The sequence below is a fragment of the Rhyacophila brunnea genome, unplaced genomic scaffold (genome assembly GCF_057557595.1).
Source record: "Rhyacophila brunnea isolate RB1 unplaced genomic scaffold, BYU_Rbru_1.0 scaffold_12, whole genome shotgun sequence".
Classification (NCBI taxonomy): Eukaryota; Metazoa; Arthropoda; class Insecta; order Trichoptera; family Rhyacophilidae; genus Rhyacophila; species Rhyacophila brunnea.
In genome coordinates, this window is record NW_028232774.1 from 40,446,703 (window position 1) to 40,461,227 (window position 14,525).

The window sequence follows — 14,525 nt, forward strand, 5'->3', positions numbered from 1 at the left end:
CACGAGTTTGCGTTCTGATGAATTACGAGTTCGATTGGGCGATTACGCCTTACGGTTCAATCTTCGATAACTGAATGACGATGTTGCTTTCTTCTACTGAGTGTTTTATACTGATTCGATACAATATAAAATGCTGCTATCAACTACTTGAATATTTTTGATAATCATGCTTATGAAGTTTATTGTGCAATGCATGATTCGTTTCATAAATTATAAACAATTGATTTTAATTTGCACAATTATGCAGTTTTAATAATTGAGCAAGATTGATTTTCATACAAACACCTTTTGTGCATATCATAGTAAATTTATATAGCATTATTTATTAATTTGCGATATTATTGATTAATTGAATTATTATATTATTTTGCTAAATTAGCTTTCTGTTGAAATTTGATTGACTCGCATAAATCGCTTGTTTTGCAATTTTAACAATATTTTGTTGCAAGATACATTGTAGTTATAAATTAAAGGTTTTCTGCCAACTCATGCTGGATGGTAGGGTATTCACCCTACACATACATTGTAGGAATTACGGTAGGTATTATTAAAATCACATTAGAGATTTCTAAAAAAAATTGGTGGTATATAGAATACATCGGAGTTTTTCACAGCTCAGCGACGGATTATGTTCAATAAAGAATGAGGTTAAAATTAGGTGACATTCTTCAATTATTTTAAGAACAAATAATCTACCAATTATGTATCTACATAATTTTATCACTTCAGAATCCTGTGAATTATTCGTTGTTCTAAATAATATTATCGTCGTATAATATCCAATTATATGTTTGCAAACTATAAAATGACATATTAATAAATGTTTTCATTGTTGCTAAATTTTGACTATAATAGTACTAAAAAATATAAGAAATTAAAATGAATTACGAAAACAGATGTTGATTTAAGTTTAAGAGAAGTTTTTGTTCATTCTGCTATAACATTTATAGAGTTAAGTTTCGAGCTATTTTAAATAGACCAGCGATATTATAATCGAATTGCATTAGGTATATACTGATCAAACGACATATTTAATACAATGCGTTATGAGTGAGTGGAGTGACAACTGCTGGTAAAATACTGAAGATTGATTAAGTATAAATAAGAAGGAATTCAAGCTACAAACGTTTCAATCTCCAATGAAAATTGATATTTTTAACTGTAATATAAACAAATTAATCATAATATGATTGATATCCTACATTTTATTGTAAAAAATATACTTAATTTCAATAAGTAATAATATCGAAATATCAACTCAACGAACGCTGTTTTAATATTTTTTAAATTAAGAATATATTTGTTGTTTTTATTTAATAAAACGTATTTTTTTGTAGTGCTTATTCCACTTTTAATCAATAGATTAGAACCGGTTTTGTCCGCCTCAGAAGGACATTATCAAGTTGAAAATGTCCCTCTGAGGCGGATGCGACCGGTCCTAATCTATTGATTAAAAGTGGAATAAGTACTACAAAAAAAATACGTTTTATTGAATAAAAGTAACAATACAATGCAGTTCCACCATGAATTGACAGTTAACAAAATAAAAGAAAGAATATATTTATCTTTTAATTTAAATATTTATATTTTTTCAATTGTTTTACAATACGTACCTATTGATCAATTAATTAATTTAGTAATATATTTAAATCTAACTCGCAATTGTTTGGTTACAGTATGTGTATATCTTGTAGTTTTATCACTAGATGTCAGTAATGTTAAAATAATATTCCATATTAAATAACGAAACAACATGCAAAAAATGTAGATCTATTTTCCTCAGGGAGAGACTTGACAGTCTTATTGCGCGAATACCATAGGTATTTAATTTCAAGCTGATATACTCAGTTCTGCGAAAACTTATTTGATTCATGAATCCACCACGCAATACAACTGCTTTAGTCATTCCCTCTGTACTACATAATTTAAATTACAATGTTACTTGATTCAGTCGTAAATAAAAAAATACGTCAATTTATAAAACAAAACATTTATTCCGCAATATAGCTACAATTCAAATAATGCATATTATATTATTATTGGTTATTAGTTCGATATTAGTTATTTTTTTTATTATATCATACAACGGACAATTCTATTGAAATAAAAATGAAATGAATTATTTGGTATCTATTATTAACAACGTAATGTCGATATTGTAAATTATTGATACGAGAAACTTGGCATGTGTTGGCATTTGGACGTGAATCGATTAGTTATTACATACATACTTCAATATTCATTGTTTTATTGTAATCGTTGATATAATTTATTGAGAAATACCAAAAATAACTACAGTTTTTCATTCTTATTAATATTAAAGCACATGCAAATAAAGCTATAATTAAATATATGTATAGTGCCTATAACTACACTTAATAGTTGGTCGTTTATAAAGCAATAGTCTCGCAATAATTCCATTTTTTTTTGAAAATATATTTGAATCAGACTAAGCATCCATTAGATTTAATGACTAATAACCGTTATCAATAAAAATGTTAATATAATATCCACTTTGTGCATGTACTCTGCTTAGGAGCGAAATACTGGTTTACTTTAGTTAAAACTTAATTGAAAATTTTACCATTTTTTAGTTAAAGTGAGTTGACCACTTTTGTATAAAGAATTATTGTTGAACATTAAAAATGTGCAATATATATATGTATGTGTATATCATGGCCTCCACATCTAAAAGCGGGCCCCCAGGTTAGTTGGCGGGCCCCCCCTACCCATCGATAGGTTTAAAGGCAGTGGGACATTCTACAGAATAGTTTTCCAAATGTTGTTTCAGGTATTAAGGGTATTCGGTGTATTTTTAGCGTTTTTTTTACTCGAATAAATCCACTTGAATTATGGAGTTGTCGAATCGACACACAATAATCAAAAACTATTTCACACGAGTAGATATTTAAAAATGTTAATACCCTTCAAGTTAGCTCCTCAGGCGAATTTTTTCCCAGTATAGCAAATTTTTGATGTGTGTTTATTACACCTAACCCGGGCCCTAAAGCTAGAGCCCTGTCAGTTCCCCCCTTGTGGGAGCCATGATGTATTTATTTGCCACCTTAACGGTTTTATTACCAGGTGTAGCATTTGTAGCATTTTTAATAAGCATCAAAATAAAATCAAAGGTTGAAAAATATACATCTGGCGTATGGCGTTAAATCTAGTGTTTTTTGACACCGCAGAAAGTTTATATATTTCTTTGGAAATGAACATTAAAACCACCTTTACTTTATTTCTTAATAATAAAATAAAAGTAACTTGCGATGTTTAAATGAGTACTTAAATGTATTTTTAGCTGTATGAAATGGGTATTTACTAATTGCATTTTTTTTAAATGACGTAATGTTTTGAAAATGATAATTTGTAATTTTTTTAATTTTGATAATACATACCTAGAATTTTTTCTACTAACAATGTTATTTTTTACCCTTTTTGGCATATTTTTGTCAATGACTATTAGAAATACTGATGATAAATCAAGTTATTAATTAAGTATTCATAATTATTTTCTCACTATAGGAGTGTCAAATCTTATATCAAAACGAATCTTTGTTGCGATGCCATAAGCGTTTGTTGATATGTCAGAAGTACCGACAATTCGAAAGTTTAAACAATGTAACCTACTGGGAAATAATGTGAAAGCATTATTATTATTTGAAAAAACAAAAAAAAAGTAACCTTTATAAATATTCATACAATATATACGTGCAATAAATAAATTAAAATTGCAAATACGTAACGAGTAGAGAGAAAAAACGCGGGAGAAAACTGCAAAGTTTTCTCATGTTAACAACAAAGTAATCACGGCCTATTAGTAGGAAAATTTTTCCAACAAAACTAATTTCAACAAAGTTCCACGTGCCATCCCATATTTACCGCTTAGTCGCTCCATTTATTTACTGTCTCAATTTTCCAAGACTTAATTTGGAAGGAATTGAAAGTAATTAAGTATGCTGATATAATTAATTATTATAACTAACAGAAACACCTGCGAATACCGGCTTTATTACTAGATTATATTATTACACTCATATGAAAGATAATATACTGAGGTTTGCTGTATTGGTAATCATTTATTCATGATATGGTGAAATTAATCCATTGAGCGGTAAATTTGAAAGGATTTATTCAGAAACAGATATTCTTATTTTTGTGGCCGTTTTTAGCATATCTGCCACTACTATAAATAAAGGTGGCGAGTGAGCTCAAACTTGTCTCTGAGATACAGAGAGATTGCTATTTTTTTTTTTTTTTTTGAATTATTAATAACCATGTCCTTGCTTTTTAGTACAAGGTGGTTGTTAGTAATTTTGAACAATCACAAACACCCAGGCTTTGTGAAAAACACATAAATATTGTGTCCTCACCGGGATCGAACCAAGAACTCTCAGTTGGAAAGACAGCGACTTACGCACTGCACCACGAGAGTCACCTGAGGTTGCTATATTGATAATCAATAATACGTTCAAAATAATCTATTATAAAGTCAATAACTTATTCAGAAAAGGATGTAACCAATGATTCACAAGATTTAAGAATGTAACATTCCTTTTATTGACTATAGATAATTTTGAAAACACTTCTGCGAAAATATATAACTAATAGAAAAAATCCCTTTAGAAAAAAATACGACACCCAGCAGGAATCAAACCAGCGTCTCTCGGGCTTCGCGCCCACGTACATCCACCATAATGCTATAGATATCCTATCTAATTGCGATAAATTTTAACTAATGGGTCTTACAATACTCTCTGAAGCGCTTTCAAATTGAGTTGCTATTGGCAATCGGCTTTTGTATTTTTGTATACGTATTGCATTGTGGTCGATATGCGTGGGCGCCACACCCGAGAGACGCAAGTTTGAATTCTGCTGGGCATCGTATTTTTTAAAACAAGATTTTTTATATTGGTTATAATATATTTTCTCAGAAGTGTCTTCAAAATTATTTAATATATTCCATTAAGTGTCCATTATAATAAATGTGTAATAAATCCATTATAATAAACTCAAGAATAAAGCATCTCATTTGACGAGCTTTACGTAGAAAATGGTACCCCATTCTGCCTTAGCTACACTATAGTGCTAGGATTGTTAAGATATCAAACGAATTTAAATACATACAAAGAGTTTGAAAAGAAACTATGAGTGATTACAGCATTTGACGAATAAGACAAGACAAATGTCAACAGTCGATATAATAACGGAAAAAAAATCATAAGGTAGTTTGATGGATTTTTCTCTATTTATTATCTGCAGTCACTCACTACCCAAGAGTTCAAGCGGGTTCAATAAATACTAGACAATTTGCGGGCTCAGTTTTTCATTAATTTTCATATACTCTGTGACAGCCAGTAAATATACCAATTAACACAATTTTATCGATGTTCGCTCTTTGTTCTAAGTTAAATATATATATTAACGTAGGATTAATAGGAGTTTCAGTAAAAATATATCTATTTTTCCTATAAATAGTCATATTCATATTATTATTCATATATCTGTCATATTATAAGCTTTGTGTGGGTTGTTGCCTTACGCCTACATTATTAACTGTACTGTTACATTGATACGTATTATTAGTGGAAAACCATTATGCAACATAAAATATTAAACTAAATTTTCAGTAAAGTAGATAGATGGGACTCTACGAGAAATATTTTTTTTAAGAATTTCAGCATAATTTACTTAGGCCATGGAGAAAATATAATTATATACTATGTGTATTGTTATGCTTTAAACAAAAAATATAAGTGTTTGATTTTTTTTTATTTAAGCGTTGTAATTTTGATCAATTGGCTTAAGTTTTTGCTATGATTTTTAGAATGTAACATTCTATATATTGAACATACATAACTTTAAAGCACCTCAGATATATACACACTAGATAAAATCATATTTGAAAAAAATACAAAACTCGACGGGTTTTGAACCCGTATAACCATTGGTGTTGCGCCAATCTGTGCATTAAACAATTATGCCGATAGTCAATAATAAAGTAATTTGGTAAGCATTTCATGTATGACCTACTAGTTTAAATTGTCGTAATTATATAGGAGGCTCGTAGTATGATTGGTTAATGCACAGATTGGCGCGACACCAATGGTTATACGGATTAAAATCCCGTCGAGTTTCATATTTTTTTCAGTATATGATTTTATCTAGTGGGTATATGTGTCGCTAGATTTCAAAATCAGCGAAGTCCATAATAGATGAATACGAGAAAAACAGCTTTTTGTTTTCTCAAATACACAGTCACAAGGGTGAAAGTTTATATTATTTTGAGCATAGAATATTTAAAATTAATAAATTCCACATTTTGATAATCAGAAATGTTAGAAAGCAGTAGTTCTTCAGCAATTCACAAAAAAGTCAAAAATGCCTAAAGGTGGACTTGGCTGATTATGAAATGTAGCGACACATATATCTGAGGTGTTTTAAAGTTATGTATGTTCAATATGGAATGTTGCATTCTAAAAATCTTAGCAAAAACTTAGGTGTTTTTAAGTCGTGTATGTTCATTATATATTATTTTGTGTATTAGATAATATCCACCCCTCGAAAATAACTAACGCACAAATCATTTCAATTTATATACTACTCAGAAAATCAAATTAAATTCCACATAAACGTTTTCCGTTCAGGTGATTTTAAGCATTGTAAAATTTTATTATTATTATAGTGTTTTTTAATTAAATGGTAATGGGTAATAATTTTTCCATACCTCTGCCTTCTTTTGTCCTTTCTCTCCCTTATGGTGCTCTCCGTGGTGACCATGTTCTTCGTGAGATTTCTTCTCTTTTCCTCCCTTATCTTCGAAATGGCCCGAATGTCCCTCTTTATCGTGGTGACCCTTTTGTCCCTTTTCGTTTTCATGGTGTCCCTGTAATCACAGATAGAATTCATTATAAGTAAAATTTGTCAGCTAGTCATATTATTTATACAGTTTACTGCGTGTTATGCATATTAATCCATACTGTAGTATTAGTAGGTGTATATTACTAAATTACTTTCAATATATATTGATATATTCCACTTACGTCAGATTTAATTTAGGTGGGTGTAATATTTAAAAAAAATGAATTGTTTAATTCACACGACAGAATATCTGCGTGTTTAATTATTATATAACTTATTTAAACTTAATCCAAATAATATTTTGTGAACGTATTTTACTTATAATTTATAATATATGTATTATGTTAATAAATAAATCAAATTGATTGAAACCAAATTAATCACTAACTTGGTATTTATATAATTAAAGTAGGTACGTCTATAAGAATTAGATTCTGCAATTGTTTTACAATCGATGGTTAAACATGTCAAAGTTATTCATGTGAAACTTAACACTCGTAAATAAATAGTTTTAGGAATGTCATATTTACGCCCGAATTGGCCTGGTTATAGAGTGGCCGTCTTTGCATATATACAAAATCATGGGTCCGTATTTGAACTTGCGGCTATCAAAAATGCATGAGTGTGCATTTACTCCAGTGCATGGAGCCATCGGGTTGAGTAAATGGCAAGCAACTTTTCCCCGTAAAAAAACGTATGTTGATATAACATCCTCTCTGTGAAGGCACATTTGCTCTGTTTATGACCGAACATGGTAATATATATTTTTTTTACATATCTACAGTTTTATATTGAAATAAGAGATAAAACGTCCATGAGCTGATTACATCTATGTATATAATATTGTTCTTTTTTTAAATATATTTTTTTACTGAATAATACACATGATTTTAGAATATGAGAGTCTTTATTGAGTGGAAACGTTAATTACTAAAACACTATCCCTGCACGCGTTTGATTAGAGTTAAAATATCACTCGGCTAATTCTCGTAGTTATGTTCCCGAGGCTATGAGGGAAAAAACGTATTATTAAAAAATTGCAAAATATATCGTCACCGTTCAGGCAAAAGTCACCAACCCTGAAAATGGCAGTTTTGAGTTGAGTATGTCACCCGAAGCGTAAAATTATGTTCTTTAAGATGCAAAACTCACCACGGTACATTAGTTAGTAAAATTTAGCTTAAATCCGAATTATTTGTTTTTCACTAAATGACTTTCGATAAAATCTTAACAAGCAAAAGTCATTATAGGTGAATAGACATTATTTACTATATAAAAAAAATAAATCCTTCGTTATAAATATACAAGCAAAAGTCACTATACTATGGATGGTGAGTTTTACTGATCCTTCTTTTGGCTAACATTGTTCAGATTATTAACAAGCAAAAGTCACCAAACCATAATTGAGCTACCTTGCCTCCTTCAAAACCTTCCAGATGTTTTAATTAGCATCAAAAAGTAAAATTACCTTAAAGAAATTATTAAGAAGACATGAGAAAATAATTTAATGTAGATAAAACGTTAAAAACATTAAAATCTGATTTTTCCTGCATTTTCAAACTTTCAAATTGCGATATCTCAAAACTATGTTTTTAGGGTTGGTGACTTTTGCCTGAACGGTGACGATATTATATAATTATTATTTTTAAACTAACTTGTCATACGTACCAACTCGTTTTTTGTATATTTGAATAAATTATCGATACTACATGGAAGCTCTAATTTGAGAAGCGATCAAAATGCATACGCCTGTATCATTGATTTACCTGTTTACACAATTAGCTACGTATTCAATTTCAAATGCACTTCTAACTTAATGCTCTTATGGGCTTAATTAGATAAGTCGCTTGCTACTAATTATTATCTGTAGATCTTAACGTTAGAATTATATGATTAACGTACCAATTAATATTATATCTATCATTAACAAATTGTATAATTATATTATGGATCGTTATAATTAAAAAGGTCATTCATTAATTACACTATTAATAAAACCAATAATTAAATAATGTAATTCTTAAAAAGCATTTTATGAAAGTTACACAAAAGCTCTTACGTATCGGACTATAATGTCCTAGATACCGGGTTCAAATCATTGGTCTGGCAAATTAACATGTTGGGTTTTCAATCTATGTTTGTACACAAAGTATGGACCTAATAGGTTGAGCAAGTGGCTAACATACATTTCTCGTAAAAAAAATGTTAATTCAACCCCCACTCTATGGACGCCCATATTATGATCCTCTTAGAATTAAACATGGTTTTATACAGCAACGAGGTCTGTTTTTACATCGTTTTTCTTAACTCGTATTTTTATTTGTCCGGTGGTTCTTTGTCCGGTACAAATCTTGCAATCATTTTTTAACTAATTTCCTGACTAGCTAGACCTTTGAAACTTTTAGAATATATCAAAACACGATGCCAATGCATTATTTTAATACTTTTAGCCATCTTTAAGTAGAATTGAATTCATTTTCAGTTAATTCTGCTTTGTATGAAAAGTTATTTTGACAACATTATTGGGTGCTAGGGGTCTGGGGTCCTAGCAACTAAATTATTAATATATACATGCGTTACTATTGAAATCAATATGAAATGTCAAGTAAATTTTTTTTTGATCGTTTAAGCTAGTCAAGTCAAGTTTATATGGTTCAACAGAATTTAAAAACGTTGTATAGGTATAAAAAGTTCTTTTTATCTTGTAATTATTTAAATATGAGTTCTCTCATTTTTATATGACATAAATAATCGACTCAATGATTTTCCGTTTTAGAATTTGAACTACTTGAAATTAATACTAGTAACAATCGTGAAATTTAATATTTACATTGTTCGGGGCGCTAACTATGGTTTCGCGGATTATCGGGTAACTCGCAAGTTACCCCTTGCTGATAATGTTTCTGCCTTACAACAATAACTATTATTACTAGCTGAGCTAGCTGGCTCTCGCCAGTCTGTCTCGCTAGGTCTTGCAGACAGCTTTTCGTCATAGTGACTTGGTGTTGGATTTAAATATAAAAATTGTAAAGCGTGTATAGACGGCGCCATAGTTTTTCCTTCGGGATGGATTTTCATTCACGTCAGATAATTGAAAATTTAGCTGATTTGTCAGTTTTACGATCTGCATGTCGTCACTGCCAATACAAATTTGGAGTCATGTGCGTAGTCTATTCTGGAGTCTGGCCTTCTCAATATCGTCTGACACTATTTCAGGCTGCTAGGCCTAGCAGAACAGACAGAAAGGAGTAAAATCAGGCTTGGGAGGCTATTATCCAGCAGAAGATGGGTTCAAGTCAATGATGATAAGGACGATAGAAATATGTATAATATAGTAGTAGAATCAGGTTGCGGAACCTTTCATCCAGCAGTAGATTGATCCTGGTTGATGATGATGACGATATGAATATGTAGATAAATGTAATATCACCGATTTTGATAAATACAGAAATTCATATCACAGAAAGGAGTAGAATCAGGCTAAGGAGGTCTTTATTAAGCAGTGGATTGGTTCAGGTCGATGATGATGATGATGATGACGATATGAATATGTAAATAAATATAATATCACCGATTTTGATACATACAGAAATTCATATGACAGAAAGGAGTAGAATCAGGCTAGCGAGGTCTTTATTAAGCAGTGGATTGGTTCAGGTGATGATGATGATGATGACGATATGAATATGTAGATAAATATAATATCACCGATTTTGATAAATACAGCAATTCATATGACAGAAAGGAGTAGAATCAGGCTAGGGAGGTCTTTAATAAGCAGTGGATTGGTTCAGGTCGATGATGATGATGATGATAATGACAATATGAATATGTAGATAAATATAATATTACCGATTTGATAAATACAGAAATTCATATGACAGAAAGGAGTAGAATCAGGCTAGGGAGGTCTTTATTAAGCAGTGGATTGGTTCAGGTCGATGATGATGATGATGATAATGACGATATGAATATGTAGATAAATATTTATTTATTTATTTATTTATTTATTTATTTGAAAAAGACACGTTGAGTACATAACAAATTATTAATTCAGGACGTTCACAACATGACATTTAGAATAAAAATTACAAGTAATCAGTTAGGAAAATCAGAAAAAACAAAGTGGAGGAAAAAAAGAAAGCAAAAATAGTTTTATACAAAAGAAATAAAATTTAAGAAAACAACAATGATTCAAAAAATACAAATTAAACAATAAAATAGAATTTAAAAAACAGAATATATAATGGATCGCCAAAAATATCTACATCTCTAGGGAGTGCATTGACCAACCGCACAGCCCTCGCTATTGGTGCCTGGTGAGCCTGACATGAGGAAACAGCTTTCACCCAAAATAGGTCATGGCTGCGACCACGCATGTAATTGACGGGTGTGTAAAAATTTAAATTTTCTAGAATATCGGGATTGAAAATGATACCACGTGAGAGCAGGGAAAAATGCTTTAAGAGCAGAAGTGACCTACGAGCTTCAAGAGAATGAAAGGCGAGCATGCCTTGAAGAAAGTTAGTCGGAAAATACTCGTTTGAGAAGGTGTCAAAAGGAAAATAATTATAAACTTTAAAATAGAGATGACGAAGAAATTTTTTCTGAACACGCTCTAAAACAAGCTTATAGGAAACTTCATAAGGACTCCAGATGATGGAGCCATACTCAAGAATACTCCGTACTAACGACACATAGAGTGTGCGTAAAACAGTTGGATTCTTGAATGACTTGGCTTGTCTCATGACGAATCCTAGAAGCTTGCTCGCACGCAATGCCGTAGAAGTGATGTGCGAGCGAAATGATAAACGTGAGTCAAACAATATGCCAAGGTCTTTAATTTCTGATTGACGGTTCAGTAATCTATTTGACATATTGTAGTTGAAAATAATTGGAGATCTTGATTTCGAAAAGCTAATACACACACATTTATCAGTATTAAATTCGAGTTTATTTTTTTCCGCCCAAATTTCAATTGAGTTGAGATTATTTTGTAATATGTGACAATCTAATTCACTGTGAATTGACGCATATAATTTTAAATCGTCTGCAAAGAGTAAAAACTGGATTCCATTTATAACATTGACAATGTCATTGATGAATATAAGAAACATAATTGGACCAAGATTTGATCCTTGGGGAACACCTGAATAAGTTTGAAAGACGTCGGATCTACACCTTGCATACTCCACATATTGACAGCGATGCGAAAAGTAAGATTTGAAAAAGTTGATAAAATTTATAGATCCACCTACTGCACTTAATTTTTTAATGAGAATATCATGATCTACCCGATCAAAAGCCTTTGACATATCTGTATAAATTGCGTCCACTTGACAATTTACGTTCAGCGAATGAGATATGTACTCAGTATACGTCATAAGGTTTGTAACTGTTGACCGAGCTGATCGAAATCCATGCTGAGCGTCAGTCAGTTGACCGTCTACATGTTTATAAATATACCTATGCAAAATAGACTCAAATAACTTAGCTGGTGCAGATAGAACAGCCACCGGTCGAAAATTTATTATTTCAGAGCGCGAGCCTTTTTTGTGCACCGGACGAATACGGGTTAGGCTCCAACAATCTGGGAAGACAGAAGTACTTAGGCTGAGATTAAATAAATATAGTAGGGGGTCAGTTAACAGCTTATGACAGCCCTTTAAAATCCAAGGGGGGATACCATCAGGACCTACTGAGGATTTTGGATATAGTCGAGAGAAAGCATACACCATGTCAGTCTCATCCAGAAGACCAATATCTAGTACCGGCCAGGAAGATGAAATACTATCCGGGTGAGGTGTGGGCAATATCGAAGGAGCTTTAGAATATACAGACATAAAATATTGAGCGAAACCGTTAGCAATGGACTGGGAGCCACTCAAAACATTCCCTTCCAGAGACATAGATGATAATTGAGCAGAAGAGTCGCGCGTACTTCTAACGTAATTCCAAAATGATTTAGGATCTGACGCTAACTTCCCCCCGATACCATCAATGTATGACTTATACGCAGCACCAATGGAACGATGCACACTCCTACGCAGATTAGAAAATGAAATATAATCGCTGAGACACTTCGATTTCTTCCATTTTTTGTGATGCAAGTGCTTTAGTCGAATGTTTTTAATTAAATCAAAATTGAACCATTTTGGGTAGCTGCGCGAAGAGCCCGATGATTTTTTTATAAAGAATGATTTGTCAAATACATTATATATACATTGGTAAAATACCTTCACTGCAGCATTGACGTCACTAATTGAATATAAAATTTCCCAATCAACATTCTGAAATTCGTAATACATATGCAATAGGTCGCCCTTAAAGAAGTTCCACAAATTATTATTAATAAACTTCGATTCAATACATTCACTGTCTCCATTTCCAACATTATGATGTTGAATACGACTATTTGTGAACCGTAAAGAATTTAATGGCAAATCTATTGAGAGCGCGGGGTGATATGCATCTTCAGGTATAAGTGGGTCGGCACAGGCATGTACCGGTACACAACAATCTGAATCCGCCAAAACTAAGTCCAAAATTCGCGATTTTACATTTCTAATCTCTGAAAACTGCTTGAGATTCATACAGGACAAAAAATGGGCAAACTCCAGATCGATATTTGTCGAGGATGAATACAAATTGAAATCACCAATGATGGTTATGCAATTTTCAACTGGCAAGTTTTCAAAGTATGAAAAGAACGAATTATATGCATCGCGAGACGATCGCGGTGGAAAATACACGCAACAAACAGTGAAAAATGACCCATTGCACCGTAATCGAATAATAACGACGTCAATAGCTGCAGCAAAGTGACAGTCAACAACAGATATACTGTCCACTCGGTCGGAGCGTACAGCAATGAGAACGCCACCACCTCTCTGTCCAAATCTACGGTCACAACGAAATACCAGATATCTTTCATCAAACAGCTCGGAATCACACATTGAGTCGTTGAGCCAAGTTTCGCTCAGACATATGACTGTAAAGTCAGATGCTAGAACAGCATTTCGCAGATCAACGGACTTAGTTCGAAGACCCCGAACGTTTTGATAATAGATATCTAGCTTCTGAAATGAATTAATATTATTTGGACGTCACAGTTTCGGACTACGAGAAGGCCGTTTCCACTGCCACTCGCTTACGACCGAGTTAACAGGCCAAATATCGGGTATCATAAATTTGTTTACATCCGACTCCGGAACGACAACTTTAAATGAAGCATAATTCTTCTTTGTTAGAAGTTTATGAACAGATATTTTCACACTAGCTACACTGTCGTTTAAAAAACTAGTCAATGCCTCCACGGTAGTATCAGGATGAAGCGACCAAACGTGAATTAATTTTGTCTTCTCGATACCAGAGCAGGAGGCAGTGCCTGATTTGGTACCTCTAATGTTAACAGCTGCTTTGGTAAACTTGTTGTTTTGACGTTTGCTGCTTTCCACCGTGGTCCATATTTTATCATCAGTGCCGGCTGACTGCGACAAATAGTCTTGGAAAGGGGCCGGTGTGGCCGGTAAAGTCACTACATTAACTGTTTCCGCACAGCTGGGAGCGACAGGTGGCTTACTCATGGTTAAATTTTTTGTTTTCGACCTTGTAATGACTGTTGTCCTAGAACGGACAGCAGGGACTGGACTGACCGGAGAGAT

The 14,525-nt window shown here is 32.2% G+C and overlaps 1 protein-coding gene across 1 annotated transcript in view; it reads right to left on the reverse strand.

Moving 5' to 3' along the window:
* LOC147078182 (uncharacterized) overlaps window positions 1–7,513 on the reverse strand; it is a 29,185-nt gene extending 21,672 nt beyond the window's left edge. The window contains exons 1-2 of the mRNA XM_085940181.1: window positions 7,496–7,513; window positions 6,728–6,886 (exon numbers count right to left, since the gene is read on the reverse strand). Of these exons, the coding sequence (XP_085796307.1) occupies window positions 6,728–6,886; window positions 7,496–7,513 (177 nt within the window). The remainder of the gene's footprint in view (window positions 1–6,727; window positions 6,887–7,495) is intronic.
* Window positions 7,514–14,525: the final 7,012 nt, after the last annotated feature.